Consider the following 26,937-nt stretch of genomic DNA (forward strand, 5'->3'; position numbering starts at 1 on the left):
ACTGCATGTTACGTGGGATGCAGGAGGAGCAGAAGAAAGTTCTGGCGCTGGGCGACGCCTCACAGTTTAAATACCTGACTGAGGTTCGGATCTCATCGTCACCTCACAGACACATGATCTCTCTAAAGAGAGGTCACATATAGAGCCAAAAGTATGTGGACACCTGTCTGCCAGACGTCTCGTTTTAAACCCATGGAGTTACCAGATATATTGTGGATTTTGGAGTGGGTCTGTGGAAATTTGTGCCTAATCTAGCAGTGGATGAACTAAACACGTATTAGAACTGGTGTTCACATACTTTTGGCCACATGAGGTATCGAGATGTGATCCTGATCTTTTTTCTGATTGGTGGTCGTCAGGGCAACTGCATCACGTGCGACGGGCGCGATGACGAGGAGGAGTTCGGCCGCATCCGCTCGGCCCTCAGGGTGCTGACCTTCACCGAGAGGGAATGCTGGGATATATTTAAACTGCTGGCGGCGGTTCTGCACATGGGCAACGTTAGCTTCGAAGGTGAGACGCCGTTTAGTTCATCTACAGTTGCATGAAAAAGTTTTGGAACCCCTCAAGAAGGTGCTGCATCGCTTCGAAGCACTGCAGAGCTGGGTTTGAACCTCGTCTCTGGACACGGTCTGATTTTGGTTTGTATTTCCGGTGTCCATATAGCGGTTCCTGTTTTTTTTCTCACCTCCTCCCAAAATGAACCAGTAGGTGGATTGGTTGTGGGTTATTACGCCACGTCAGTCACGTCCTAGTCTAGATTTTCAAAAGTATGTGGACTTCTGAGGTAGTGGCTTTATGGAAAGCACAAAGTTTGAGTTTGCACTTCGGTCCAAACACATTTCGGAGAAGCTTGTGTGTGTTTGTTTATCCAGAGATAACTAGTTTATGGTCATGTGTCCACAATAAAAAAAAACTAATATTTTATTATTTTATAAATCTTTTCAAACCTGGACTCTGCGTTTCTGCATAGAATTGACATACAGCTTTCCCTTTGTCCAATAGAATTGCATTTGTCAATGCAGCGGCGGACTGTGTTAATTGACGGTTTTCTGAAGTACTTCCAAGCCCATGTGGCTATGTGATGGTTTCTCGTGCAGTGTTGTCACACACGTTTAGTAGTGGTTTATAACTTCTTTTAAACTGAGCTTTGCCGGAACAGGAAGGGGCCTTCCCTATACTGTTGCTGCAAAGTCGGAAGCATATCATTTCCTTTATATGATGGATTTATTACGTCTGTACGCAACTATTGTGGCTGGAACACATAAATAAAAAAAAATTTGTCTCAATATTTTTGTCCGTGTAGTTTTATATAAATAAATGAATAAATATTAATATTAATATAAATTCAGTTTAATTACGTTTTTAATTTTATTTGTATGTCTATTTTAGCTGGAATAATGAACAACATGGACGCCTGTGGTGTTCTGTCATCCGATCATTTCACTATGGTCGCTAAGTTGCTAGAGGTACGTTTACATCTGCAGCTTTTATTCTTACATTTGACTTTCCTGTCGTTCCTACTTAAATACTTGAATGATTAATTGATACGCAGAACGTGCTTTTCTACAATATCTCCTCCATGTAAACACCAGTACACCCCACCGCTGTCAGATTGCCACAGTTGGGCCCTTGAGCAAGGCCCTGAACCCTCAATTGCTTAGATAATATACTGTCACACTACTGTAGGTCACTTTGGATAAAAGCGTCCGCTAAGTTCTGATAATGTGAATGTAATTTAGGGACACTTGATGCGTCAGAACGGATGGACCCGTGTTTTTTAGGAACTGATATACGAGGGATCTTTCAGCACGTTTATATTGTGGTTATAAGCGGTGAGGGTGGAGAGGGAGTAATTGGACGTGTCTGAGAGACTCTTATAGTCCGGATTTAGCTTCGTCTGATTTCCACCTTTTTGGAGGCTGAAAGAAGCTTCAAGGGGAAAAAGATTTTCATGTGATGATGATGTGAGAGCAGCGGCGCATCAGTGGCTACGAGCTCAACCGAAAACACGGCATTTAAAAGTTGGTGCATCAGAAGGTGGCGATGTAAAAAAAAAGATGGAATTCTTAATAAATACAGTTAAAAAAGTGCAGATTTAAGCCGCTCAGGTGGCGCAGCGGTAAAAACACACGCTGGAACCAGAGCTGGGATCTCGAATACATCGTATCGAATCTCGGCTCTGCCTGCCGGCTAAGGCTGAGCGGCCACATGAACAACGATTGGCCTGTTGCACAGAGATGAGAAGAAAGTGCTCTCTTTGTGAGAAGAGTGTGTCTCTCCGTACACAACACTGAGCTACACTGCACTTGTCAAAGTGTAGGTGATAAGATGCATACAGCTGCTGCACACGTGTCGGAGGAGACGTGGGTTAGCTTCGTTCTCCTCAATCAGAGCGGGGATCGGCATTGGTGGAGCGGGAACGTGACGCAATCGGGCAGCTGGACGCGCTAAACAGAAGAGTGAAATATTATCAAGCGCTGTCTCTTTTACTCCGTTTTATCTGTTAAACCTCACGTTTCTTTTCCTCCGCAGGTTGATAAAATGTTTCTGGCCACCGGTTTGACCTTCCGCACGTTCGTGACCAAACAGGAGCGAGTGACCAGACCTCTGAGTTTAGAACAGGCCCTGGACTGCAGAGACGCGCTGGCCAAGGTGCTCGCGTCCTTTATTCTATGGCTCTATAGTACAGCGCAGAGTAAACGTAAACATGTCTGATTAAGATCTCGTTGTAATATTGTATTTATGGATGTGTTTTATTGGTTCAGGCCGTGTACAGAAAACTCTTCGTGTGGATTTTCGAGAAGATAAACGGCGCCATCTACAAACCTCAGCTCAACACCCGCCGCTCCATCGGCCTGCTGGATATATTCGGCTTTGAAAATTTCACCAAGAACAGGTATGAAGGGGGGACCACAGGGGGGCGCAATTCAGAACACAAGTGTACTATATGGCCAAAAGTATGTGGACACCCCGGTTGAGTTAGCAGTTAGTGAATGTGCACAAATTCTCACAGACACACTTCAATAATGCAAAGTAGAAAGGCTTCCCAAAAGACTAAATGATATTAAAGCTACAAAGGAATGAAGGAGTGATTCAGCATGTCCGACAGGCTGATGATCAGGTGTCCCAATACTTTTGTCCATATAGTGTATGGATATATTTTAGGGATGTAACGATGCACCACAATAGAGTTAATAACCGATTAAAAAATTCCACGATTCAAATTGATTTGACATGTAAAATGAATCGATATTCACTTTAAACAGCAGAGGGTGCTGGCGCTTTACATCTCGCCTGGTTGACGTCACTGGTGCGATAAGCCTGGTTGCCAGATTCAGGGTTTTTCCAGCCAAATTGGGCTTAAAAAAAATTGTATTGTGAACCCAGTATAGTGAATTGCATCGCATCGTGGGTAGAGTGTATCGTTACATCCTTAATATATATATTTACGAATGTAAACAAACTAATAAACGAATGAATGAATGAATTGTCGGCGCGCAGTTTTGAGCAGCTGTGCATCAACTACGCTAACGAGCAGCTGCAGCAGTTCTTCGTGGAGCACATCTTCAAGCTGGAGCAGGAGGAGTACCTGAAGGAGGGCATCACCTGGAAGCACATGAGCTTCACCGACAACCAGCTCACGCTCGACCTGCTGGCGCTGAAACCCCTCAACGTGCTGGCGCTGATCGACGAGGAGAGTCACTTCCCCAAGGTACAGCGGTACAACGTCGGCTCAGCTCCTGAAGCTGCGTATAAATGTACAGGGCTCCAGAGGTCAAAGATCGTCACAAAAACAGACACAAATTGACACTCGGTTTTCAAAAAAAGAAAAGAGCCACATTTCACGTCAGTCATTAAATTACACTAAATAAAAGCTACGATAAACAGCGCAGTTACCTTGCTAGTTAAATGTAAACCCAGAACATCCAGCGACGGTGTGAAGCTTCATGTTCTTTCTCAAATACCAAAATTCTCGTCCCCTGCGTCCACAGAATTGGTTGTTAGTTTTCCAAACTCAGTTCCCCGAGTCAAGTTTTTAGCTGCTTTACACTTCCATATCTTGTACTTTGATATTTTGATTAACTGATTGCTAACTGAATTGCCGTAGGTTTGCTAGGGCGCCTCATAATGCAGATTAACCAGTAAACGTGAGGCGCTTGAACACTATACGAATGAAAAACGTTAAATCAACAAACACAAACCTCACAATTTGAATTGCACAGCAAGTTGCATATTAGACGAGAAACAACTCATTTCACGGTTCGTGACGCGATTTTGACCGCCGTGAATTAGGGAGTGGAGTCGAGCTTTAAGAAGTTGAGTTTCATGGTACAACCCCAAATCAGAAAAAGTTGGGACAGCATGGAAAGTTTCTTACATTGACTTTGACGTTTATTTGATGTCAGACAGGATGAACCTGAGATATTTCATCTTTTTTCTGCTCAACTTCATTTCATTTATTAATAAACATCCATTCCTGCATTTCAGACCCGCAACACATTCCAAAAAAAGTTGGGACGGTAAAGCATTTACCGCTTTGTAATGTTGTCATTTCTTTTCACCACTTAAAAGAAAGTTTGGCACCGAGGAGAGCGAGTGATTTAATGTTTCAGCTTTTATTTTGTCTCGTTCTTCCTGCAAACACGTCTTAAGATGTGCAGCAGTACGGGGGGTCGTCACACGTTCTCTATTGGGGACAGATCAGGACTGCAGGCAGGCCAGTCCAGTACAGTACCCGTACCCTCTTCTTCCACAGCCACGCCTTTGTAATGTGGTGTGCAGCAGGTGGTTTTGCATCGTCTTGTTGAAAAATGCTTAAGTTTGTACCTTTGGCCTTTACGGACTGAAATTCCTCATGATTTCTTGAATCGTTTAATGATAGCAGATAAAACATAACATATCTCAGGTTTAAACTGTCTACAATCAAATAAAAGTCAAAGTATTTTCCATACTGTCCCAACTTTTTCTGATTTGGGGTTGTATGTAAATATGTCATGTAAAACCTGTAAAAAATATTAAAATTGGTGTACTGGGTCTTTATAGAGCTTGCTCATGCTAGAACAGGAAAGGACCTTACCTAAACTGTTACTGCAAACTCGGAAGCATATGATTTAATTTATGATTTGATTTATTACACCTCTTAGCAACTACTGTGGTTACTACACAAAAAGTCAGTAATTAGAAGCAGCGTCTTAATACTGTTGTCCGTACTCTGCACCACTGTGTGTGTTTCTGACTGTATTTAAGGCTGAGTTGTATTTCAGGGAACAGACGTGTCCATGCTGAACAAACTCACCGAGTCACACCACAACAACACCATCTACGTCTCGCCCGGGAGGAGCCACAGCCTGCAGTTCGGCATCAGGCACTTCGCCGGCGTCGTTCACTACGACTGTAACGGTACTGAAACCTGAACCTGAGATCCACCCCGCCCATCCTCTACGTGCTCACATCCTCTCCGTTCATTAAGCATCTCTGTGTGTGCCTGTCAGGCTTCCTGGAGAAGAACCGAGACGCTCTGAGTCTGGACATCATCACGCTCATCCAGAAATCATCCAGCCAGCTGCTGAGGCGGATCTTCGACGCCGAGCTGAGCGCCAACGCCCCCAAACCCGTCAACAGCAAGATCATCTTCAGCGGCAAGAACAAACTATCGGTTTGTTTCACCCGCCTCTCACGTGATCGGTGCTCTAGGTGTGATTTTATCTGCCCTCGTCTGCAGAAGGCATCTGTGAGGAGCGTACGCTCTCTGTCTGTAATGTGAGGAACCGGCAGGGTTCTCGCTGTTTTTTTATGACGAGTGTGTTCATGTGGAGATCCGTATCGCGCACGGAGAGTCACGCACTGTCCTCCATTATCCCCCGTCTTTGTGCAGCGCCATCGATCAGCCAGCAGAGTGCGTAACTGCAGCACTTATGAGGAATCCTCTCAGGCAATCCCATCTGCATCGAGCCAGTTATTGTCTGTATAGGCGCCCGGCTGGCTGGTAGCACAGCTGAGATTCGAACTCTTGTTTAAGATGTTCGGGTTCAATGTTCTTGCATGTTAGCTGGTTCATTGCTCGTTAGTTTGTTAGTGATTTAATTTGATTGGCGGTTTGATTGGTTAATTGGTTCTGGCCCAGTCGGCAGCCGCTTCTTTTCACCTGCCAGGGTTAGGCTCCCGCACAGGGAGCTGAATCACGTACAGAGAGCCAAGCTAAGCTCTCGCGCATGTGAACGCCTCGCAAAGACCCGTCGCATAGATAGCATATCTCAGCGCTAGCGGGAAGAGACCCCGCCCGACTTTGCCTTTATCAAATAAGACCAAATGTGTTTGTATGGATGCGGTCAGGTTTTTGTTTTGTTTGGTTGTTTAGTCAGCTGATTTGTTAGTTAGTCATTGACTAACTCGCTGTTTCGCTCCATGCAGCAGGTGAACGGAGTGCGGCGGCAGACGTCCACGCTGAGCGGTCAGTTCCGACAGTCCCTGGACACATTGATGAAGACCCTCTCGCTGTGCCAGCCCTTCTTCATCCGCTGTTTCAAGCCCAACAACACCAAGCTCTCCGCGGTACCCGCGCCACCCTTCCTCACCCACCTTTACTCCTCCCTCTGCTTTCTCAGTGTTTATTGGATGTCGCAATCTTACCTCCGCAGGTCTTCGATCGTGAGCTGTGCGCCCAGCAGCTGAGCTACTCCGGGATGCTGGAGACCATCAGGATCCGCAAGTCCGGGTTTCCGATCCGCCACAAGTTTGAGGAATTTCTGGGACGTTACCGAGTCCTGCTAAAGACCACGGACTGCGACCCCAAACGGGTGAGGGCATACAGGTTTGATGTTCGGATTGCTCCACGGTTAGCGGTGTAAACGTTACTGCACTATGCCTCGTTCACACTACATGATTTTTTTCTGATTTTTTAGTCGCCAGTAGATGTGGCAGCTCTGAAGCAAACCGGCGTTCGCTCTGGCTGTCGATCGCTGTGTGTGAACTGTTCAACGACTCAATCTAGTATACCATACGCTAATGTATTACATGTACACATATCAAATTTTCATATATAAAATATACGCTCATATTTGTGCAAATTATATATAAAACTTCTTCAAAATTGGAACAGTTTCATATATTCACATATATGTGGCCCCTAGAAATATGTATGCTTATATGCTTATGCTTATATGTAACATATATAATTATTTGTACATAAAACATATATTATATTAAATATATATTGTGGCTTTTGCGAGAAAGAAGGAAGCGTCTTCCTTGAATGACATGTTACGTTAGCATAAAGCCTATTTTTTATAAATTATGTTCATAAAATTGCAGATGTAACATGTAAGGATACACCATATAATATCATATAAAAATTAATCCTATAGATATATTTAGTATATGTACAAACACACACATTTTATTATGGGTATTTTATTTATTTATCTATTAATATAGGGGCAGATATGTCACATTTCTGTGTGGGATTATAAATACGTGGACCTGTCAGCGACTCAAAATCCAGTAGTGTGAAAGGTGTTGCGATCAGGTTGTGATTGTTGTGAACGCAAGATACAGAAAGGAGACCCGGAGGAGGAGGGTAAATATGTGAAGCAGGGGCGTAATATAGTTTCTATCAGAATACAACGGCACACACACAAGCTTTACAGTATTTGTGCCTTATCGTCCACCGTAATACCCACGCTGCAAAAATTATTCATTTGACTTCCGACCCTGCCGGCCGCGTAGCCAAACCCCCTCCTTCAGCCAGATTCATTTAGGGAGAGCAGAGAAGCTCGCCTGCGATTCCAGTTGGTGATAGATGGTGTCGTGTGTGACCCCCCCCATCACCCATCAGTCGTGTAGTGTTAAAGCCACAACGAATTAAAAGACTCCCGATTACAAGAGATCCAGTCGTGTAGTGTGAACTTGGCATTAACTTGACGTCACGGTTTGATCTCTCCGATTGCTGTGCAGGAACCCGCGGCGACCTGCTGCGACGCCATCTGCAGAGCCGTGATCCAGGACCAGGACGACTGGCGCGTCGGCAAGACCAAGATCTTCCTCAGGGTACCGGCGGCTCTTCTTTCACTCCACGCCTGATTTCGCAATACACAGTTATATAGACAAAGTATAATATACTATGCTGTATGGTCAAAAGTATTTGGACACCTGATTGTGAGCTTGTTGGAAGGCTTCTCACAAGACTTTGAAGTGCGTCTGTGGGAATTTGTGCCCGTTCAGTCTAAAAACGACAGCGCATGTATGGTAAGCGCTGAGAACCTCAGCTGATGTTCCGGCTCATTCCAGACCAGTTATAGCGTAGTGGTTAAGACAGTGGTCTAGTAATCGAAAGGTCGCTGGTTCAAGCCCCACCACTGCCAGTTTGCCACTATTGGGCCCTTAAGCACGGCCCTTAACCCTCAATTGCTTAGACTGGCGCATCGGCAAGACCAAGATCTTCCTCAGGGTACCAGCGACTCTTCTTTTACTCCACATCTGATTGCGCAATCATAAAAAAAAACTGTTTTTTAATATAGACAAAGTAAAAGCTATGCTGTATGGTCAAAAGTATTTGGACACCTGATTGTGAGCTAGCTGGACGTCCCATTTTAAAGATCTTCTTAGAAGACATGGAAGTCTGTGGGAATTTGTGCCCGTTCTGTGAAAATACGACAGCTGATGTTCCGGCTCATTCCTGAGCTGTTGTAGCCTAGTGGTTTAGGTACTGGACTAGTAATCGAAAGGTCGCTGGTTCAAGCCCCACCACTGCCAGCAAGGCCCTTAACCCTCAATTGCTTAGACTGTATACTGTCACAGTCCTGTAAGTCGCTTGGGATAAAACGATGAATTCAACAACTAGACAGGGCGTCCACATACTTCTGTCCCTGTGCTGTGCGTTAGGTGTGTTTTCTGTGAGCTGTGCTCTGTGTGTGTTCTTTGCAGGATCATCACGACTCGTTCCTGGAGCTGGAGAGAGAACGTGAGCTCAACAGGAAAGCTCTGATCATCCAGAGAGTCATGATGGGACACCGAGACAGGTGAAAGAATCCTTCATTTACAAGCAACCGAGGGTCGAGGGGCCTTGCTCAGGGGCCCAGGAGTGAAGTGGAGCTGGGGGTTGATCCAGCGACCTTCTGATCACTAATCCAGTACCTTAAGCACTAATCTCCCTCTGCTTACTGTTTTAATGAAAGCGCTCAGGATGTACGCTGTATGGCCAAAAGTATTCGGACGCCCCAATAAAAATCAAAGTATGTCTGTGGGAACTTGTGCCCATTTAGTCAAAAGATGGCAGCATTTGTATGGATGGGTGCTGCAAGCCTCAGTTGATGTTCCGGTTCATCTCAGAGCTGGTGAAGGGGGCTAAGGTCAGGACTTAAACCTTCATAAGGGCAGTTGTAGCCTAGTGGTTAAGATACTGGACTAGTAATCAAAAGGTCGCTGGTTCAACCACTGCCAGGTTGCCACTGTTGGGCCCTTGAGCAAGACCCTTAACCCTCAATTGCTTAGACTGTATACTGACATCGCAATGTCAGTCGCTTTGGATAAAAGCAGCTTCTAAATGCCATAAATGTAAATGAACGGGGCCTTCCCTAAACTGTTGCTGCAAATTTGTAACCCTGTTCGCCGTTCTGTCCGTGTTCCTCTGTAGAAAGGAGTTTGTTAGGAAGAGGAGCGCCGCAGTGACCGTGCAGAAGTATTGGCGCCGCTACAGGGAGCAGATCCGCCTCCGCAAAGTAAGCACGTGCCCGCCGCCCGTCTCCATCTCCATCTTAATTCTCGTGTACGACATACCTAAACGATCCATTCTTCGTTCTCCGTTCCTCTTTCCTCGTCCAGCTGCGCCGGGGTTTTGTGCGTCTCCAGGCGGCGGTGCGCGCCCGGCAGGACCGCCTGCGCTACCTGCGTCAACGGGCGGCCGCCGTCAAGCTGCAGAGCCACATGAGAGCCTACGTCGCCAGGAAGCGGTACAGACGCGAGCGGGACGCCGCCGTCCTGCTGCAGGCGCAGACCAGGAGGCTCCTCGCCAGGAAAGGCGCCAAACGAGTCAAAGACGATGTGAGAACCTTTTGTTTAGCTTCTTCAGGTGGCAGGAAATGCACACAGCACCCCCTGCAGGCTGGCGACACGCCTGCGGCCTCTGGAGGGATCGTGTTCCTCGGTCGCTCACTGTACTGTGGTGCCTTGACCAGGCGGTGGGAGTCACTGTTCCACCTTAGACACGACCAGTAACGTCACTTAAGAACCAGCTTGCTGGACGACTGGCATATTAGACCGCTGTGCCACCCTGGTGCCCGCCAGTATTTTTACATTTTAATATCACGACCTGAAGTGTTCGATTACCATGATTCTCACAAGTTCCGATTCATCCCAGAGATGTTCAGTTCCTCTCCTCCAGACTCTACTAACCAAAAATAAAATGTTATTTCATCTCTTTGTTGGTGGTCCAGAAGTTCCAGTTGGCTCAGGAGAAGCAGAGAGGAGAACTGGCAGCTTTAGAGTGTCAGCGCCGACCTGACCTGAGACCTGAGGTGGTCATCAAGCTGTCAGAGGAAAGCGAAGATAAAACAGACCACAGCAGTGATGAGGAACTGGTGGAGAGCTCGTTCATTTTCCTCTCGAAAAGCACAGAGAAGCAGGAGGAACCTGCTCAGAAACCAGCTCAGAAACCAGCTCAGAAACCTGCTGAGAAACCTGCTCAGAAACCTCCTCAGGAACCTGCTCAGGAACCCACTCAGGAACCTGCTCAGGTAACAGCAGCAGAGAATCAGGAGGAGGAAACACAGACCCAAAACGTGGTGGAAATAATCAGTGAGTGTAACGTCTAACAGATCTGGTCTTTTGACTGGCAGGTATCACGAGCAGTGGAGCAGAAGAAGGTGAAGGTGACCGAGGAGGTTGTGCAGATTGTTGTAACCCCAGCAGAAGATGAAGAACCTGAGGAAGAGGAGGAGAATGAGGATGATGATGATGATGATGATCTCTCCTTCTCAAATTTTGCCACGCTGCACTTCCAGAACTCGGCGACTCACAGCCACATCCAGCAGAGACTGAAACAGCCGCTGCTCTACCACGAGGATGAAGGAGATTCTCTGGTGAACATCTTCATCTCGTCTGAGCTTCTCTTCTTCGTCTCAGATCTTCTCTGTTCTTCTCTCTTCACTTCTGATCCTGCAGTGTCCTGATGTCCTCTCTCTCCCCCCCTGACAGGCGTGTTTAACGGTCTGGTGGATCATCCTGAGGTTTATGGGCGATATTCCTGAGCCCAGGCAGGCGCGTCTGTCTGTGACCGCCGACCTCATCCAGCAGAACCTGGATCAGCGGCAGGGGCGTCGCCTCAGTCACCTGGTCGGTTTGGATCAGGTAAACGCCCTCGGCTACCTTTCCACCACAGTTTCTATTTTAAACCCCCTCCCTCCCTTTTTTTCTCCTAATTTAGTCATATCCAATCACCAGGGTCGTAACTAACACACGCTCTTAATAAATACAGATAAAACGTGTTCAAAAATAAAGAATAATTATTATGATCATCAATTAAACCATTGAACAACTGGTTCCTGGTTTGTAAGATTAAATAACGGCCGTTTTGCTTTTGCAGAAAATCCTGCGCAGGAAGCAGAAACAGCAGAAACTGGACACCAAGAGGAGGAAACACTCGGCTATTCTCGAGGAGGTCAGAACTCTCCTGTCTGAGACATTCTGTGAGACGTAACTGGGATGTAGGAGAAAGATATTTAGATTAATTAAGACGAACGAGACGTAGAAATGTACGTAGAGAGTGATCTGAGAGAAATGAACACGAGACATGCGTGAGTCCTATCTGAGACGTCATGAGACAAAAAAAAATAGAGACATATAAGAAGCACATGAGACAAATGAGACATACTGTATATGAGACATATAAGGCGTATATGCAAAAGTTATTTGAGATTTATTTAAAACACACACACACACACACACACACACACATGAGACATGTCTGAGTTTGGTTTGAGAAACATGAGATACGCTATATGTTCAAAAGTATTTGGACACCTGAGAATGAGCTTGTTGGACGTCCCGTTTCAAAAACAAACTCTATGATCTTTTCAGCTAGAACAACAGCCGCTCCTCTGAGAAGTCTGTCTGTGTCTGGGGGGATTTGTGCCCATTGAGTCGAAAGATACGGTGGCCGAGAAGTGCAAAACAAATTTACATTTCAGAAAACAAAATTACAAAAAAACAAAAACAAATTTACAACAAAAGCAAAAACAAATTTACAAGTGCTCGGGTACCCAGTGTTTGTAAATTTGTTTTGGCATATGTAAAAGTGTTTCAGCACTTGTAAATTTATTTTCGGCATATGTAATTTTGTTTTCTAAAATGTATATTTGTTTTGCACTTCCCGGCCGCACATATTTGACGGAAAAGGCAGGGACAATAAACCGGAAGTGCGTGTTGCTTACCTGCTGTCAATCAAACTGTTTCTCAGCGGTAAAGTGAACAGAGTTTGTGATGGTGACGATAAACAAGGTTTTGTCTAGTTTGTGGAAATCATTTTATCCAGTTGACCCGCTATTGTTTTTCTTGTGGAAAGTTTTGTGCAGATGTTTAGACGTGGCGTGTGCATCTCTATTTACCGTCCGCTCTTCTAAACATCTAAGGAATTCCCACAAGAACAACAAAAGCGAAATAATGAAAATAATTAACACAAAATGGACAAAACATTGTTTATTAGGGACGGAACATTTGATACCGAGGCTTTAAAACTTGTTTCACTTTTGTAACACTGGACTCAGTGTATCGGAGCTTATATTAAAGCAGCATGTGCGGGACTGATGAAGCTTTGTGCTGAGTTTTATCTCACTCACTATATAAGAGACAATCAAACCAGGGTTACCCACCGTCCTGTAACATCCACAATCCTGCTTTATCTGGAGACTAAACACCGCGTTCAGTACTGAACTGATACAGGACGCTTTGTTCCGTATTTTTATCAATGGGAGACTGAGGGAATTATATTAAGTAGTGTTCACTTTTATTCTTAGTAACGGTGTGTGTGCGCTGGTTATAGCAGCAGGGGGGGACCTTACACAGTCATGAGAACAAAGGTTTTATTTATGGTGTTTAACATTTATTATTTTCATTCTTTATAATAATAAGTCAGAACCATATTTTAGGCAAAACAACGCACTCCGCCCACTGTGCTACTCATACAGCGGTGTATTAAACAGGTTATGTCACGTTACTAAGAATAAAAGTGAACACTACTTAATATAATGAATTAAGCAGCAGTTTCCTTCTGTTTTATACACCACACCGTCTCCCATTGATAAAAATACGGAACAAAGCGTCCTGTATCAGTTCAGTACTGAACGCGGTGTTTAGTCTCCAGATAAAGCAGGATTGTGGATGTTACAGGACGGTGGGTAACCCTGGTTTGATTGTCTCTTATATAGTGAGTGAGATAAAACACAGCACAAAGCTTCATCAGTCCCGCACATGCTGCTGCTTTAATATAAGCTCCGATACACTGAGTCCAGTGTTACAAAAGTGAAACAAGTTTTAAAGCCTCGGTATCAAATGTTCCGTCCCTAATAAACAATGTTTTGTCCATTTTGTGTTAATTATTTTCATTATTTCGCTTTTGTTGTTCTTGTGGGAATTCCTTAGATGTTTAGAAGAGCGGACGGTAAATAGAGATGCACACGCCACGTCTAAACATCTGCACAAAACTTTCCACAAGAAAAACAATAGCGGGTCAACTGGATAAAATGATTTCCACAAACTAGACAAAACCTTGTTTATCGTCACCATCACAAACTCCGTTCACTTTATCGCTGAGAAACAGTTTGATTGACAGCAGGTAAGCAACACGCACTTCCGGTTTATTGTCCCTGCCTTTTCCGTCAAATATGTGCGGCCGGGAAGTGCAAAACAAATATACATTTTAGAAAACAAAATTACATATGCCGAAAATAAATTTACAAGTGCTGAAACACTTTTACATATGCCAAAACAGATTTACAAACACTGGGTACCCGAGCACTTGTAAATTTGTTTTTGCTTTTGTTGTAAATTTGTTTTTGTTTTTTTGTAATTTTGTTTTCTGAAATGTAAATTTGTTTTGCACTTCTCGGCCACCGTAGAAAGATGATAGCATCTGTATGACTGTGCACTGATGTTGATGTTCCGGTTCATCCCAGAGCTGTTAAGTGGGGTCCAGGACGCTGGAGCTTTTCTTTACGTCATTATAGCGCTCGCTCATGCTGAAACAGAGAAGGGGCCTTCCCTAAACTGTTGAGGCTATTTAAAAGCATATCATTTCCGTTATATAACTGATTTATTTCACCTGTTAGAAACTCTCTCTGATGCGTTTTTTATTTTAGTTGAATGAAGAGACTCCGAATGGTCTGAACACCCTTGAAGAGGAGGACGTTCTGATTGGGGAGGGACCCAGCTTCGATCGTCCCATGACACCTCTGGAGAAATTACACATCATCGTGGGGTACGCCCTGAGGCGACCCAATATTCGGTAAGATCACTGGTGCAGGTGTGTGCAAAAAATGGGCTTACCAATACAGAGGGTGTAGGCCTTTATGTAAACCTAGTCATTAGCGGGACATGTCAGTGCACCCATAGTGCAGGTCCCAAGCCCCGGATAAATAGGAGGGTTGTGATAAATAGATAGATCGTCCGGTGGTAAACCTGTCTGATCAAATATATAAGTGAATGATTCGCTCTGGCGACCCCTAGTGGGAGCAGCTGGGATGATAATTGTGTTGGTTACAGAGATGAGATCTACTGTCAGATCTGTAAGCAGTTAATGAAGAATAAAGATCGTCTGAGCTGTAACCGCGGCTGGGTTCTACTGACCGTCTGTCTGGGCATCTTCCCTCCAACTGAGCGGCTAACTAAAGTAAGTAACCACCACTGACCTCCCCCGCACCATCTTCTCTTCTCTTCTCTTCTGCTCTGTTCTCTTCTGTTCTCTTCTGCTCTGTTCTCTTCTCTTCTCTTCTGCTCTGTTCTCTTCTGTTATGTTATGTTCTCTTCTTCTCTCTTCTGTTCTTTTCTGTTCTTTTCTGTTCTTTTCTGTTCTTTTCTGTTCTCTTCTCTCTTCTGTTCTTTTCTGTTCTCTTCTCTCTTCTGTTCTGTTCTCTTCTGCTCTTTCTGTTCTGTTCAGTTCTGTTCTCTTCTTCTCTCTTCTGTTCAGTTCAGTTCTGTTCTTTTCTATTCTTATCTGCTCTGTTCTGTTCTCTTCTGCTCTTTCTGTTCTGTTCTCTTCTCTCTACTGTTCTGTTCTGCTTACTTTGGTTCTGGTTTCTTCTCTTTAGTTCTCTTCTGTTCTCTTCTCTTTTCCTCTGTTCTCTTCTCTTCTGTTCTCTTCTGTTCTCTTTTCTTTTCTGTTCTTATCTCTTGTGTTCTGTTCTCTCCTGTTCTGTTCTCTTCTGTTCTATTCTCTTCTCATCTGTTCTGTTCTGTTCTCTTTTGGTTTCTTCTGTTCTGTTTTCTTTTCCTCTGTTCTCTTCTCTTCTGTTCTCTTTTCCTCTGTTCTTTTCTGTTCTCATCTCTTCTGTTCTGTTCTCATCTCTTCTGTTCTGTTCTCCTCTGTTTTAATATTTTCTGTTCTCTTGTGTTATCTTCTCATCTGTTCTGTTCTCTTCTGGTTTCTTCTTTATTTTTGTTTTCTTCTCTTCTCTTCTCTTCTGTTCTGTTCTGGTTTCTTCTGTTCTCCTCTTCTGTTATTTTCTCTCCTGTTCTCTTCTCTTCTCTTCTCTTCGCTTCTCTTCGCTTCTCTTCGCTTCTCTTCGCTTCTCTTCTCTCATTAAGTCTCGACGTGGTTCTGATGACCCTCTGTGGTGTTCTGCAGTACCTGAGGAAGTTTGTACGTGGTGGTCTGGTGGAGTTCTCCTCCTCCTGTGCAGAACATCTGCGGCGGACGCTGCTGAACGGAGAGAGGAAGGAGGTGCCGTGCTGGGTGGAGCTGAATGTACGGTTCGCTCTGATACTCTCCCGTTACCATGGTGATGACGTTATGCGAGTGTAATCTGACGGCGGTGTGTGTGTGTGTGTGTGTGATCCAGGCGGTGGAGGATCAGAAGCCCCTGCAGGTGAAGGTGACCCTGACGGACGGGCGTGTCCTCACGCTGCCTGTAGACTCCTGCAGCACGTCAGCAGAAGTGTGCAGCAGCATCGCTCAGCTCATCGGCCTGAAGGACATGTTCGGCTTCTCGCTCTACATCTCCTGCTTCGACAAGGTCTGCAACCGCCACGCCCTACTGCCACGCCCGGTCAACCTGAAACACATCCTGAAACTAAAGCCTGCAGAGATCACAGCCACAAGAAGGAATTAGACATGACTAAATAATGTATCAGAAAAAAGAGGGAAAATTTACCCCCCCCCCCCCCCCCCCCCCACATGTAAAACAAAACAATTTTTTTATAATAATAATGATAATAATATATATATATATATATATATATACAGTATATATATATATATATATATATATATATATATACGTATATATATATATATATATATAAATATATATATAATAATATAATTATTATAATTGTAATAGTAATATGATGATTAAAATAATAATGTAAAAAACATTAATACAAATATCAATTATGATGACAACAATAAATAATTACAAAATACTAATTATAAAAATAGTGTAATAACTAAACAATAAAAAAATAATAATTACAATATTAATATATAATACAATACAATGTAAAAATTAATAACAATAATAATAAGGATTATAATAATTAAAATAATTTCCAATAAAAATAATAATACACATAATAATAATTATATTAACAATAATTGAAATAACGATAATGAACAAAAATAACAATAATAATTAAAATAATACTAATAATTTAACAAATAAAAGTAATAATGATAATAATAATAATAATAATTAATAATAATAATAATAATAATAATAATGATAATAATAATAAGTAATAATAATAATAGTAATAATAATAATAATAACAATAATAACTACTTATTTTAAAAGGAAAGGTAATAATAATAATAATATGCATAATAATTATATAGTAATAATAATATTTTAAATAATAATAATTATAATTATAATAATAATAATTTAAATAATAATAATAATAATAATAAAAAATAATAATAATAATAATAATAATAAAAAAAAAAAAATAATAATAACATCACCCTTTATTTTCCTAGACATAGCCAGTGTTGTCTGTGTAGATGTCCGGCTGGCTGATAGCACCGCTGAGATTCGAACCCGGGTCGCACAATAAGATTAATAATAATAATAATAATAATAATGATTTGGCACAATTTGGCACTCAGGTGGTGCAGGACTCTATTATGCTGATGTGGTATCGGCCGGCCTGGCATCTACATAGTCGTAGTTAGCTAAGCCTGACCTTAATAAAGCTCACTCACTCACTCTCTCACTCATACTGAGCTCTCCTGCACTGTGACCCTGACCTGGTTGTGGTTTCCTCTGTACAGAACTGGTCTCTTGGCAGCAGTGGGCACCATGTCCTGGATGCCATCTCTCAGTGCGAGCAGGAACAGAGGAGGAACGGGCAGGAGGAGGAGTTCACCCCGTGGCGTCTCTCCTTTAAGAAGGAGCTCTTCACCCCGTGGCACGACTGCATGGACGACCTTATCAGCACCGACCTGATCTACACGCAGATCGTCCACGACCTGAAGAGCGGAGAGTACCAGTGTGATAAGGTCAGAACCGATCCAAATGTCCCCCCAGTAGTCAGAAGCGGTGTCCCAATACTTTTGGACACGTGACCCTGAGCTTGTGCGGGACCTTTTTCAGGAGGACGACTACGTGCAGCTGGCAGCGAAGCATCACTACATCAAATACGGCGCGGAGAGCAGCCGGGAGACGACCAGGAGCGTGGTGTGGGAGTGCATGAACGTCACCCTGATCGAGAGCAAGTCTGAAGCTAAACTGGTGCAGCTCGTCAGCTCAGCTCTGGTACCGAACGCTCTTCTGTCTCTTATTACACACCTCACACGCAGACTCACAGACACAGGGAGAACATGCAAACTCCACACAGAAAACTACCGTGACCCAAACCCAAAACCTGGTGAGGTGTCAGAGCTACCCAGTCCACCACAGTGCCGCCCATAAGCATGATAATAATGATAATAATAGGAGGTGAGTTGGATGAGTGTATATTTCCGTCCCCAGGGTCTATACATCAGCTCCGGGGCGAGTGCTGACCTGGTGAAGGCTGAGGTGGTGAATTACGCTCGTCTCCGGTGGTCCATCTTCTTCTCCAAATTCTTCGAGGCCTCCTTGTTTGCGGGTAAATCCCAACATCACGACGGTTACAGAGACGGTTACAGAGACGTTCACACGCTCGTGAGCTTTGAGTTACTGATGATTTTGGGGGTTTTGTTGGTTTGTTTTTGGTTCAGGTCCTCCTTTGCCTCAGGAGAAGTTTGTGGTTGCTGTTAACTGTCACGGAGTCTCGTTCCAGCAGGGAAGAGAGCAGATCTTCCTCCAGCTCTCCTACCCAGAGATCACAGAAGTTCAGATACGCAGGTAGGAGTTCGTACCTGGTTATTAATTATTATTCTTTAATTATTTTGTTTTGCTCTGGATATTTAAAAAAAAAACCTCCGTCTTCATCTGTCCTGTTTCCCAGTGTGGGGCAGGTTGGAGAGGTAGCGTGTCTGTCCACACTGAGGGGCGAGTACAAGCTGAAGGTAGGAAAGTCCCACAGCATGGTGGAGCTGCTCTCCACGTTCCTCACCGGACTGAAGGAACGCTCCATCTACGCCGTGGCCGCGCTGGACGGCAGCAAGCCAGGTACGGTGCAACACACACCACGAAAATACCATAGACGCTGCACTATACCGCCCGAGCATGTGGACACCTCTAAAACCATGGCCATTAATGTGGGGTTCTCATCGTCTTTGCAGTTCTAACAGCCTCTACTCTTTTGGAACGGCTTTTTTAAAAGTCCAGTTCATCCTTAAGGTGTTTACGGGGGTTTATGAGGATTCTGTTTCCCAAACTGGTGCCATAAATTTGGTAAAATACAAATTATTGTATGCTGGGTGTGGCTAAAGCCCAAAATCAGTCATTAGCCGGGGTGTCCAGATCATTTTGGTGCATTATAGTGCAGGTATTGGTTATTTAATATAGCTGAAGGTTTTTGGGTTTTGTGTTTAGATGATCCAGCGTTCTGGGCCTGTAAAAAAGATCTCATCTACCTCATTAAAGACGACGGGTTCCCTCCCGACGCGGGTTCGATCAGAGGGAGGAACGAGAGAACCGGTCAAACCGAAACCCTGTCCACAGACACCGTCATGATCCTGCCCACCATGAGCCTGCCGTCCGACGAACTCCTGGTACATCGTGTTACTGTTTTTACATTTCAAATGGTTATAGTCATGTTGAGCTGTTTGTGTCAGAACGTTGTATTAAGGTTGTATTAAGGTTGTATTAAGGTTGCATTAAGGTTGCATTAATGTTGTGATTGTGTTCAGGCTCTGCTGAACCCAAACCCGAGGAAGTCGGTCATGAACGCCCCGGTGAAGGAGGACATGAACTCAGACAGATTGGCTCTTATTTCATTAAAGGAGTTCGCCGCCGAACATTTCAGGTACAGGAACATCTGCACACCCAGTCACGTTCTCCAGATGTTCCCGATTCACACCACACCATATTGTTTAGGGTCGTTTTAAGCCTGTTTTAGGTTTAGGGGGTGTTTTAGTGGTGTTTTTAGTGTTTTTAGGGGTGTTTTAGGCCTGGTTTAGTGGAGTTTTTTGTTTTTGTTTTTTTTTTTGGTGGGGGGGGTGTTAGTCGTGTTTTAGGGTTTTTTTTAGTGTTGTTTTGGGGTGTTTTAGGGGTGTTTTAGTGGTGTTTTAGTGTTGTTTTGGGGTGTTTTAGGGGTGTTTTAGTGGTGTTTTAGTGTTGTTTTGGGGTGTTTTAGGGGTGTTTTAGTGTTGTTTTGGGGTGTTTTAGGGGTGTTTTAGGGGTGTTTTAGTGGTGTTTTAGGGTGTTTTAGGGGGGGGGGTTAGTGATGTTTTAGTGGTGTTTTGTGGTGTTTTAGGGGGGTTACAGGGAACATCTGCACACTACCATGTTCTCCAGATGTTCCAGATTCACATCAGGTCACCAAACCATATTGTTTTTGGGGTGTTTTTGGGCCACTTTTAGGCCTGTTTAAGGTGTTTTATTGATGTTTGGGGGTATTTGAAGGTGTGATTTATGGCTGTATGGGGCGGTTTTGGGGTGTTTTAGGGAACATCTGCACACTACCATGTTCTCCAGATGTACCAGATTCACATCAGAGCATCAAGCCATATTGTTTTAAGGCTGTACTGGGGTGTTATGCATGTTTTAAGGGTGTTGAAGGGGTTGGGTGGTTATGGCTGTGTTAAGGGCTGTTCTTAGGGCTGGTTTTAGGTGTTTTATGGCTGATTTGAGGGTGCTTTAGAGTGCTCCTTTTTTAACAACAGCTTATATCCTGTATAAGCTGACATCATCATGTGATAACTGAACTCTTTGTGATGGTTGTCAGGGAGGCGGGTAAGGAAGCAGGACGGGCGGGTCGAGGTGGAACCCGAGAGAAACTCTGGGCTCGATCCAAAGAGCCTCTCAAACAACCACTGATGAAGAGCCTGCAGAAGAACTCAGACCTGAACCAGCTCGCCATCATCTCGTTCACTGATATCCTTCCTAATCCTACACACACACACACACATCATACACACACAACATACACACACACACACAACATACACACACACACCCTGCATCTCGTTCACTGATATCCTTCCTAATCCTACACACACACACACACATCATACACACACACACACAACATACACACACACTCACACACCATACACACACACCCTGCATCTCGTTTACTGATATCCTTCCTAATCCTACACACACACACACACACATCATACACACACACTCACACACCATACACACACACCCTGCATCTCGTTCACTGATATCCTTCCTAATCCTACACACACACACACACACACACACAACATACACACACAACATACACACACACACACAACATACACACACACACCCTGCATCTCGTTCACTGATATCCTTCCTAATCCTACACACACACACACACATCATACACACACACACAACATACACACACACTCACACACCATACACACACACACCCTGCATCTCGTTCACTGATATCCTTCCTAATCCTACACACACACACACACACACACACCATACACACACACTCACACACCATACACACACACCCTGCATCTCGTTTACTGATATCCTTCCTAATCCTACACACACACACACACACACACACACACACACACACACACTCACACACCCTGCATCTCGTTCACTGATATCCTTCCTAATCCTACATACACACACACTCACACACATCATACACACACACACTCACACACACACACACACACATCATACACACACACCCTGCATCTTATTCACTGATATCCTTCCTAATCCTACACACACACTCACATACACACACACACACCATACACACACACACATCATACATATACAAATCATACACACACACACACCATCCACAACATGCACACACACATCATACACACACACACACACACACACACACCAAAGAATAAAAGAACTCACACTGGGTTTCAAGTGGTTTCCCTAACGACGCTCCACCCATCATGAAGTACATGGGCGACCATCCAATCAAAATCACCCGGAACCCAGTGGAACTGACCGATCAGATCTACGGCCCCGCCCTGCAGCACCCCGACCTGAGGGACGAGGTCTACTGTCAGATCATGAAGCAGATGAGCAGCAACAACAACGGGTCAGTTCAAATCAGACTGGTATCAGATCCCATCCCACTCAGTCCAGATCAGACTGGTATCTGATCCCATCCCACTCAGTCCAGATCAGACGGGGATCTGATCCCATCCCACTCAGTCCAGATCAGACGGGGATCTGATCCCATCCCACTCAGTCCAGATCAGATGGGGATCTGATCCCATCTCACTCAGTCCAGATCAGACGGGGATCTGATCCCATCTCACTCAGTCCAGATCAGACGGGGATCTGATCCCATCCCACTCAGTCCAGATCAGACTGGTATCAGATCCCATCCCACTCAGTCCAGATCAGACGGGGATCTGATCCCATCCCACTCAGTCCAGATCAGACGGGGATCTGATCCCATCTCACTCAGTCCAGATCAGACGGGGATCTGATCCCATCTCACTCAGTCCAGATCAGACGGGGATCTGATCCCATCTCACTCATCATGTATTTTATAGCATTGATGTTAGGATGAGGAGTAAAGTTAGAGCTGACGTGTTTTGGTGCACTTTGTAATGTTTCTATATTTTTGGTGTGTGTGTGTGTGTGTGTGTGTGTGTGTGTGTTTTTTGGGGGTGGGGGGTATGTTGGGGGGGTATGTGTGGGGGTGCAGGATGAGTCTGGAGCGTGGTTGGCAGCTGCTCTGGCTCTGCTGTGGACTTTTCCCTCCCAGTTCGGTTTTACTGAGACACGTTCAGCGCTTCCTGGAGTCCCGACACAGAGAACCTCTTTCAGTCGCCTGTCTCCAGAGACTACAGGGCATGCTCAGGTACGCCGGTCACCTCACCACCACCTCACCACCACCTCACCGCCACCTCACTGGATCCGCCAACCTTCATTCCAAACAATTTTGGGACAGTAATGGAACTGCACATCGGTGCTTTCTGTTTTCGTTGGAAGTTTGAGGTGCATTTTAAAACGTTTTTCTCTGGCGTTTGGGTGTCGCTCAGATCCGGGGTTTGAAATTCCATCGGTGCTGTCGGCCATCCGGCTGTCTACACAGACACATTTTATATGTCATGCCGATGGATTGGCGCCCTGTCCTAGGTGTTCCTGCCTTGCTCTCAGTGTTTCCTGAAAAGAAATGAAACAAAAATGAAAATGTCACTCTGTTTACTCCTCGGTTCAAAACTCGGCGTTGCCACCGGTAGGCTGGGCACCATCTAGCGGACGGGCATAATCGGCAGTGCATGCAGCAGACACGTTTCTGCTAGGGCGGGATGACCGGACTATGTGGGTGGGCTCCTACATAGACACACGATTGGCTGTGTCTGTAGGGGGCGGGGCGATGGCTGAACAGGGTTCCTCGTTGCTGGTGTAAGTGGCGTCTGCAATGGGGACGACTGATGGTGGATGGCACATGCGATATTGCGCTCTGTGAGACCCCGCCCCTAGCAGGGGAAAAGTAGCGACCTCAGCCTCTCTGCTGATGACATATAACACAATTTACATGCTGTCCTATGTTTTTTGGAATTAAGGTTTGTATTTATTATGTTACCACAGTTATGGACACAATATTGGTTAATATTGGTCTGGGTTAATATTGGATAAGTTGTAGCTTAGTGGTTAAGAAACTAGACTAGTAATCAGAAGGTCACTGGTTCAAGCCCCACCACTGCCAGGTTGTCACTGTTGGGCCCTTGAGCAAGACCCTTAACCCTCAATTGCTCAGACTGTATACTGTAACTGTACTATAAGTCATTTTGAATAAAGACGTCCACTAAATACTGTAAATGTAAAATATTGGATTAACTGATGTTCCCAGATGTTGTACCTCGTACCCATAATGCATTTCCCTTCCAGCATTGATCCCAGATCGATGCCGCCTCACCAGGTGGAGGTAGAAGCCATCCAGAAGAACAGCTCTCAGATCTTCCACAGAATTCATTTTCCTAACGACACCTCAGAGGTACTGATCCAGGTCCCAGTTCCGGATCTTTTACTGGACCCGCTCACATTACCTCACTGTCCCTCACCCGGATCTGTGTTCTGTTCCCTCAGATCATTGAAGTCACCACCACCCTGAGGGTTCGAGACCTGTGCCAGAACATCGCCGCTAACCTCACGCTCTCCTCCGCCGACGGCTACAGTCTGTTCGTCAAAACCGCCAGCAAGGTTCTGGGTGATATTTCCTCTGTTCAGAGCTTCAGAGTAGTTCAGTACAGAGCAGAAGGTTCTGATGTTCCTGTTCCTGTGTTCCTCTCTCAGGTCGTCAGCATGGAGCACCAGCAGTACTTTTTCGACAACCTGAAGCTCCTCACAGACGCCCCCAAGAAAGGAAAGAAGGTTAAAGAGGGTACGAGGACTGGTCTTCTGTTCTGTCCGAAAAACTATTAATTAATAATAATGATAAATAATAATGATGATTAAATAAATAATAAGTATTAAATACAATTAATATAATATAATATAATATAATTATTAAATTAATTTAATAAAACTAAATGAGTATTAAATACAATTAATATAATATAATATAATATAATAATAATAATAAATTTAATTTAATAAAACTAAATGAATATTAAATACATTTAAATAATAATGATGATCATGAAGTAATAATATAATAGTAATAATAAATAAATGTATTTATTACAACAAACTAATAACAATATGATATACTTAAATAATCAAAATAAAATAACAATAATAAATAACTTACAATAATAATATTAAACAATTAAATAATTATAAATAGAACTGAAAAATGTATACAATAAATTATAATTAATAAAGTGAAATAATATTCAATTGTAATTAAAATAAATAAATGAATAAATAATAATAATGTTAATAATAATAAATAAATAAAATGAATAATAATTAAAATAAAAAAATAATTAATGAATAATAATAATAATGATAATAATAAATAAATAAAATGAAATAATAAAAGTAAAAACAAATTAAAAGTAAATGACAAATTAAATGAAATATTTATGAAAAATTAAAATTAAATAACGATAGATAAAATAATATATAAATACTAATTAAAATAAAATAACAATAATAAAAGATCAATATTACAATTATAAACAATAATAATAAGTTAATAAAAAGTATAATAATAAAATAAAAGTAAATAATAAAAAGACCCTAATAATAAAATTATATAAAATTATATAAAGTTAATAAAAAGTATAATTAAAATCAATTAAAATAATAAAATGAAATAATAATAATTATACAATTAAAATAAAATAACATTAACAACAACAATAATCATTCTAAATAATTTTTCACAAAATTAATTTCTCTCAGCAGCTTAAATCTATACTGTGTGTTTTAAGATTTTCTGAGATTTTTGTTTTTTTTTGCAGATCCAGTTTATGAAATTGCAGCCTAATCTGCTTTCCTTGTATTTTCTAAATTTCTGGTTCTGCTTGTTTTATTTTGGACCTTTTATAAATAAATCTATTAAAATGTCCTTTTCCAGTCTGTGAGCGAACAGTTTAGGGCAGGAATGATGAGTTTTTTTAAATTTGTAAAACCAACCACGTCTTAGTTATCATCTTATTTACTCACCGTGGACTTTTGATTTTGATTTGATCTTGTGTAGACCACACTGACCGTGTGTGTTCTTGTTTATACCCAGGAAGCCCCACCACTGTTCCATACCTGGTGCTGTTCATGAGGAAACTGTGGTTTAATGTGATTCCTGGGAAAGATCTGACCGCAGACCTCACCTTCCACTTCCCTCAGGTGGGTTCGGGGGGTTCGGACGCTCAGACGTTACTAAACCATGATGGATCTGCAGTTTGGATTTTAAATCTCTTGCGTTTGTCTTTGTGTTTGTCCAGGAAGTGCCGAAGTACCTGCGCGGGTTTCACAGCGTCTCTAAAGAGGAGATGACCAGCCTGGCAGGGCTACTGTTCAGGGTCCGGGTGGATACTGACCGCTCACAGTTCGTCATGATTCCCAGGATGCTGAAGGACCTGGTACCGTCCGATCAGCTGAAGATCATGTCCAGTGAGGACTGGAAGAAGGTCCGTTGTGCACCGTGTTGATCGGGATCTTGTTTATGTGATTCAGTGGTTGTAAACTTGGTTTGTTTTTGTGTTGTGCAGAACATCATCGGCGCGTACAACAAGCAGGCGGGCACCACAGTGGACGAGGCTAAGGTCAGCTTCCTGAAGACCATCTCCCGCTGGCCCACGTTCGGCTGCGCCTTCTTCGAAGTGAAGGTAACGCGTCGTCTCCCAGGGCCGGTCCGGTTCTCTGGGTTCAATCTATTACTGTAATAAACAGCCATGTCTAGTAGATGAACGTTACAGAAATAGGCTTCATGTTTGATTCAGTTCTCTATGAGGTTCACGGAGCTCCACAACAGAAACCGTGGATGTAAAATCTGCTGCAGCTTTACTGCTATGTAAATCATTATGTGTATCATTATTACGCACCCTAATCTACTGTTTACTTGTGCTCGTTTTACAGCAAACGTCTGACCGCTTTTATCCCAACGTTATCACCATCTCCATCAGTAAGCAGGGGGTCAGCCTGATCGACCCCAAAACAAAGGTAAAGACCGTTCAGATACATCATTTAGAACCTAGAATGTTTCCACTGACTGGGTGCTGGTGCCAAAATCCAGAACGGTTCTGCACTTCCCTCCTCAAAGTCACAGATTCTCGACCAGATCCCACAATCCCGCTGTTCTGACCTCATTATGCTCCATAATCTTTAAGTAAATCCACATGTGTAACCGTCAGGCTCTCAAACAGGTGGAAATGTGGATCCATTCTCAAAAGGTCCTTTAGTTCGCAGGAACCGGCACCAGCACCGGGACTTTGTTGGTGGAAAACAGACGTCTGTGTATCCGTGTTGGTGAACCAATCACGTCTCTAATCCTGTTCTTTGATGTTTCGCTGTAGGAGGTGCTGATCATGCACCCGTTCAGTAAAATCACCAACTGGTCCAGTGGAAGCACCTACTTCCACCTGACCATCGGAAACCTGGTGAAGGGCAGCACCCTGCTGTGTGAGACCTCGATGGTGAGATGATGTTTGTTTGTTATAAAAGCTTCTGTGCTGCTGCTTTGTTCATGAACACGGAGACTACAGGTGGTTCCACCTCAGCAGTGTTCTGAAAATAAGAAATTCTG

At 43.6% G+C, this 26,937-nt stretch overlaps 1 protein-coding gene across 1 annotated transcript in view; it reads left to right on the forward strand.

Annotated features, from left to right (window-relative positions):
- myo7bb (myosin VIIBb) overlaps nucleotides 1-26,937 on the forward strand; it is a 34,099-nt gene that overhangs the window by 5,522 nt on the left and 1,640 nt on the right. Inside the window, exons 7-46 of the mRNA XM_063017110.1 lie at nucleotides 1-83; nucleotides 360-513; nucleotides 1,393-1,469; nucleotides 2,536-2,655; nucleotides 2,769-2,899; nucleotides 3,505-3,715; nucleotides 5,268-5,403; nucleotides 5,496-5,649; nucleotides 6,396-6,555; nucleotides 6,642-6,800; nucleotides 7,957-8,049; nucleotides 8,926-9,020; nucleotides 9,635-9,719; nucleotides 9,823-10,119; nucleotides 10,434-10,655; nucleotides 10,836-11,078; nucleotides 11,194-11,346; nucleotides 11,582-11,656; nucleotides 14,352-14,497; nucleotides 14,755-14,881; nucleotides 15,836-15,955; nucleotides 16,050-16,223; nucleotides 17,483-17,710; nucleotides 17,805-17,966; nucleotides 18,183-18,300; nucleotides 18,413-18,539; nucleotides 18,643-18,806; nucleotides 19,173-19,351; nucleotides 19,490-19,605; nucleotides 20,527-20,675; nucleotides 21,675-21,828; nucleotides 22,447-22,602; nucleotides 23,637-23,742; nucleotides 23,835-23,948; nucleotides 24,042-24,129; nucleotides 25,432-25,538; nucleotides 25,637-25,822; nucleotides 25,904-26,020; nucleotides 26,271-26,354; nucleotides 26,708-26,827. The exon at nucleotides 1-83 is cut by the window's left edge and continues 31 nt beyond it. Of these exons, the coding sequence (XP_062873180.1) occupies nucleotides 1-83; nucleotides 360-513; nucleotides 1,393-1,469; nucleotides 2,536-2,655; nucleotides 2,769-2,899; nucleotides 3,505-3,715; nucleotides 5,268-5,403; nucleotides 5,496-5,649; nucleotides 6,396-6,555; nucleotides 6,642-6,800; nucleotides 7,957-8,049; nucleotides 8,926-9,020; nucleotides 9,635-9,719; nucleotides 9,823-10,119; nucleotides 10,434-10,655; nucleotides 10,836-11,078; nucleotides 11,194-11,346; nucleotides 11,582-11,656; nucleotides 14,352-14,497; nucleotides 14,755-14,881; nucleotides 15,836-15,955; nucleotides 16,050-16,223; nucleotides 17,483-17,710; nucleotides 17,805-17,966; nucleotides 18,183-18,300; nucleotides 18,413-18,539; nucleotides 18,643-18,806; nucleotides 19,173-19,351; nucleotides 19,490-19,605; nucleotides 20,527-20,675; nucleotides 21,675-21,828; nucleotides 22,447-22,602; nucleotides 23,637-23,742; nucleotides 23,835-23,948; nucleotides 24,042-24,129; nucleotides 25,432-25,538; nucleotides 25,637-25,822; nucleotides 25,904-26,020; nucleotides 26,271-26,354; nucleotides 26,708-26,827 (5,690 nt within the window). The remainder of the gene's footprint in view (nucleotides 84-359; nucleotides 514-1,392; nucleotides 1,470-2,535; nucleotides 2,656-2,768; nucleotides 2,900-3,504; nucleotides 3,716-5,267; nucleotides 5,404-5,495; nucleotides 5,650-6,395; nucleotides 6,556-6,641; nucleotides 6,801-7,956; nucleotides 8,050-8,925; nucleotides 9,021-9,634; nucleotides 9,720-9,822; nucleotides 10,120-10,433; nucleotides 10,656-10,835; nucleotides 11,079-11,193; nucleotides 11,347-11,581; nucleotides 11,657-14,351; nucleotides 14,498-14,754; nucleotides 14,882-15,835; nucleotides 15,956-16,049; nucleotides 16,224-17,482; nucleotides 17,711-17,804; nucleotides 17,967-18,182; nucleotides 18,301-18,412; nucleotides 18,540-18,642; nucleotides 18,807-19,172; nucleotides 19,352-19,489; nucleotides 19,606-20,526; nucleotides 20,676-21,674; nucleotides 21,829-22,446; nucleotides 22,603-23,636; nucleotides 23,743-23,834; nucleotides 23,949-24,041; nucleotides 24,130-25,431; nucleotides 25,539-25,636; nucleotides 25,823-25,903; nucleotides 26,021-26,270; nucleotides 26,355-26,707; nucleotides 26,828-26,937) is intronic.

Source organism: Trichomycterus rosablanca, chromosome 20 (assembly GCF_030014385.1).
Source record: "Trichomycterus rosablanca isolate fTriRos1 chromosome 20, fTriRos1.hap1, whole genome shotgun sequence".
Classification (NCBI taxonomy): domain Eukaryota; kingdom Metazoa; phylum Chordata; class Actinopteri; order Siluriformes; family Trichomycteridae; genus Trichomycterus; species Trichomycterus rosablanca.